Source organism: Impatiens glandulifera, chromosome 9 (assembly GCF_907164915.1).
Source record: "Impatiens glandulifera chromosome 9, dImpGla2.1, whole genome shotgun sequence".
Taxonomy (NCBI): domain Eukaryota; kingdom Viridiplantae; phylum Streptophyta; class Magnoliopsida; order Ericales; family Balsaminaceae; genus Impatiens; species Impatiens glandulifera.
The window spans coordinates 15532441-15536757 of NC_061870.1; the positions used below are offsets into that span (position 1 = coordinate 15532441).

The 4317-nt window shown below is 29.2% G+C and overlaps 1 protein-coding gene across 1 annotated transcript; it reads left to right on the top strand.

The window, feature by feature from the left end:
• Positions 1 to 1207: 1207 nt before the first annotated feature.
• On the top strand, positions 1208 to 3936 carry LOC124914770 (probable esterase KAI2). The gene is made up of 2 exons (XM_047455378.1): positions 1208 to 1597; positions 3403 to 3936. Exons 1-2 carry the CDS (start codon positions 1230 to 1232, stop codon positions 3845 to 3847), a joined length of 813 nt encoding a protein of 270 aa, XP_047311334.1. The 5' UTR covers positions 1208 to 1229; the 3' UTR covers positions 3848 to 3936.
• The last annotated feature ends 381 nt before the right edge of the window (positions 3937 to 4317 follow it).

Genomic DNA, 4317 nt, shown 5'->3' on the forward strand with positions numbered 1-4317 from the left:
ACACGATAGAAAATTTCCATGAGGATTATCCCATCCAATGTCCCAAATTAGGATGACAAGCCGTTGCTTATTGAGCTAAGAATTTCTTGATGAACGAAGATGATGATAAAGATAACCTATTAATTTGACTTGCCACTCCCAGATTATCGGTCTAGTTTGTTTTTAGTGGGAGAGATGTGAAGAACTAGAGAACCCTAACTTTTATCGAATAAGAGAAACAAAACACAGCACAATTTTGGATAATAAGTTGATGAAAGAAGTGCGAAGAAGATCACTCGGGCAGCGAATCCCTAAGATAATCACAAAATGAGAATTAATTTAGTAACTTAATCACATTATTATATAAGTAAAATTAATGACAATATTAAGAACCAAGATTTCCACCTCTTGTGGAATCAAGGACAAAGAATAGATGAGAAGACATTATGATGACCATATTGAAGAATTTGCTGGAGAAGTTAAAAAAAAAGTGTAGATCAAATAAATTAAAGTTTTACAAAGAAAAGATTAATTGATTTAGAGTTGTTTGTATTCAATTACTACTATAGAAAAAGAATTAAAAAAAGTCATATTCTACAATATTGATTTAATGTTCTAGCTATAATTTTGACTTTGTATTAGATTTTTTAAGTTTTTTTTTTCTTTTACTTACTATTATTAAAAGAGGAAATGATAGGGAGCACTACTTTGGGAGCGACTCGTACAGCGAAAATAACCCCGCTTTTATACGAAAGTGACATCGCTGTTATACAAAAGAGACCTCGTCCCTTTTGTATAACAACGAGGTAGGTCTCTTTTGTATAACAGCAAAGTCACTTTCGTATAACAGCGATGTCACTTTCGCTATACGAATCCTACTTAAAAGTTGTTCCCAATCATTTTTCTTATTAGAATGTATTGTTATTTTTTTAGCTTTTTCACTATAGATGAATTTCAAAAAAATACTGTTTTATTTACATCTTTGTCTCTATCTATTGAAATATATAAATATATATTTACAATAATAATCTTATCAAGATGACAAGAATTGAGCACTATATATGTGGTGGTGATCTAACGCACTTAAGACCTCGTCCAAGCTGTCTCCATTTCATTGTCCTCGACCAATACCCAACCACCAAATTAAAGTCCACGCCACCGCGCGAATAAAAACAAGATCGATCGGAAAGAACCAGAAGCTCAAACACCACCGCCGCCGCCGCCTTCTTCGTAATTCAGCAAGTCGGAATATGGGTATAGTGGAAGAAGCACATAACGTGAAGATTATTGGGTCCGGCGAGCAAACAGTAGTACTCTGCCATGGCTTCGGAACAGACCAATCGTGCTGGAAACACCTGATTCCTCATTTAGTTGAGGATTATAAGGTGGTTCTGTTCGATAAGATGGGCGCCGGCACCACCAATCCAGATTACTTTGATTTTGGCCGGTACGGTAGTCTAGAAGGATATGCTTATGATCTACTTGCTATATTAGAAGAGTTGAAGATTGAATCTTGCATTTATGTCGGCCATTCTGTTTCGGCTATGATTGGTGTCATCGCCTCCGTCAGCCGTCCTGACCTCTTCAATAAGCTCATCATGCTCTCCGGCTCTCCAAGGTTAGACTTTGTCTATCCGGCAGGCTTTCTTTTTTTCTTTTCTTTTTAAAGAAAAATATGTTAAAATAAAAATATCTTTGGGTGCTTTATTATTTTTATGTTATATAACTATGATTATAATTTTTAAATGGTGAAAATCAAATTTAAGTAGCTAGACATGAATTGAGGCCTTATTTGATCTAGAATCTAGAAATAATATATATTGGTCTAATTCGGAATGTACAAAAACAAAAGTTTTAAATTTGTTTGATTTTTTTAATAACTTATTGAAATAATAAATTTAAATAATATTGTAGAATTTAATTTAATTTAATTTAATTAAATATATATTAATAAATTTAATAATATTTATCCATTTAAACTCAATTTCTACTGTTTTCAAACTTATCATTATTACATATTTTGTCAAATAACAAATGAGTATTTTAATTTGATGTACATATAGGTTCGGCATTAGAGTGTAATCCGAAAATTATTGCAAAATAATTTTTTTTTGGTATAATTTGAATTAGTTCAATCACTTTTTTATGCTAAATATTAAAAAAATGTTTTATTTTAATAATTTTAAGTGTTTATGATAAAGTAACAAAATATATTTTTTAAACATGCTATCTTTACTTTCAGGATAAGTTTTTTTCTGAAATTGTTAATGATGCTTAGGAGAGTTGCTAAATAAATGGCTTCTAATAATAATATAAAATATTTTTTTGGAGTTATAATAGATTATAAACACTTTATTTGTGCCATATAATATAATGCGAATTGGTATAAATGATGTAATTAAGTAACATATTATCATTAGCTTTAATATACAATTAAATAATGTCTGTTTTTTTTAAAAAATTAATAAATTATCTGATAGTATGCAAAAGATTTCTAATTATTTTATTTAATAATTGAAGTGATTCATTGGTTTTTTTATCTGGTAGAACTAACATAACCTAGAGTCATAACTTTATAGTTATAACTTTCACTTTTAACATTAAGGGATTATTGTTTTAAACTTATTATAATACATGACATGTAATTGATTATTCATTTTATTCTTTCTATTTTCGGTTACCATAAAATATTGTTGATCAATAGAAAATATTATCATTTAAAAAAAATATTATTTGGTTTATCAGTGATATCTTGGCCAATAATATTTAATATTATAAAAATAATACATAATGTTTTGAGTATTTTTATTTTAAGAAGGGTATGATAATTGAATATATATATTCTGTTGTTTATTTGGATTAAACCCAAATTATAAGCAACATCAAACAAGTACAAGTTTTGACCAGGAATATTTTTTATTTACTGATTCTATTAAGAAAATGGTCCTCAAATTGCAAACTATACAAATAATCATTCATCATACAACAATATCAATATTGCTTATTAAACACCTGATCAATCATGCCACCTAAAATAGTCAGAGATTCAAACGGTAGCAGGGACCAATCTATATAGGGGCTCGGGTGTGCTGAATCTCAACCCGAAAAAAAAAAAATTAATTTTTTTTTTACGGTAGAAATATGAAATTACCCTTAATTTTTGAAAAAATTTAATATAATTCATTGTTTTTTTTATCTAATTATTAAAAAAATAATAAAACTTACTTTTATATACTTGTTTTTTTCAAATTTTTCTCATTATTATTTTAAGTCCACCCTAAATTTTTTTTAAACCCACCCCAATTCGAAATCCTAGATCTGTCCCTAAACTGTAGTCCAAATATTTAAACTAATTAACCCAAAGATTGGATTAGCTAGTATTATTAAAGTGTAATTAACACATTGATTTCAATAATATTCCAGGTACTTGAATGATGTAGACTACTTTGGAGGATTTGATCAAGAAGATTTGGACCAATTATTCGAGGCTATGCAATCGAACTACAAGGCGTGGTGCGCAGGGTTCGCGCCACTAGCAGTTGGCGGCGACATGGAATCAATGTCGGTGCAGGAATTCAGTCGAACCCTTTTCAACATGAGGCCAGATATTGCTCTAAGCATAGCTCAAACTATCTTCTATAGCGATTACCGACAACTCCTTCCTCATGTCACAGTTCCTTGTCATATCATCCAAAGCGTTAAGGATTTGGCTGTGCCAGTTGTGATTTCGGAATACCTTCATCAGAATTTGGGTTCGAATAACATTGTTGAAGTTATGTCGACAGATGGTCATCTTCCACAACTAAGCTCTCCTGATGTTTTAGTTCCCGTGCTTTTACGCCACATTCGTTCTAATATTGTTGTTTGAAGTTGAAAGAACTAGTCTAGCTTGGTATTGTAATCCTTTATTTGGTGCATTTGTATTTATAATGTTCTGTGTTTTTTTTAGCATTTATTTGGAATTTGTTGATACGTAGTAGTTTTTTAAACAAAAAATAAAAACAAGAAAAGAGAAAGAAGTTGTATTAGTGTAGTAAAATATATTGCAAGTGATTGGTTTAATTTGAATTTCAGTAGTATTGATTATAAATTAAAGATTTAAAATAATTAAAGTATTGACAAGACAATAACATGAAGTATATTAAAATGAAATAACACTGTAAACTTAATTTTTTAAGATTAATAGTTGAGGATGCATTATGATATCTAGTCTTCATATCTTTTGTCTTAAGAGATATTTAATTTTAAAATGTAATTATTTAATTAATATTTTCAAGTAACAAAATTTGCATCAATATTTCCATTTCACGTCTAACCAAACATGTAAATGTTAAGTTT

Excerpts from the sequence above, each read along its gene's own strand:
- LOC124914770 (XM_047455378.1), top strand. The coding sequence starts at position 1,230 with ATGGGTATAGTGGAAGAAGCACATAACGTGAAGATTATTGGGTCCGGC. Across the intron at positions 1,598-3,402 it reads ATGCTCTCCGGCTCTCCAAG|GTACTTGAATGATGTAGACT; the intron begins GTTAGACTTTGT and ends ATAATATTCCAG.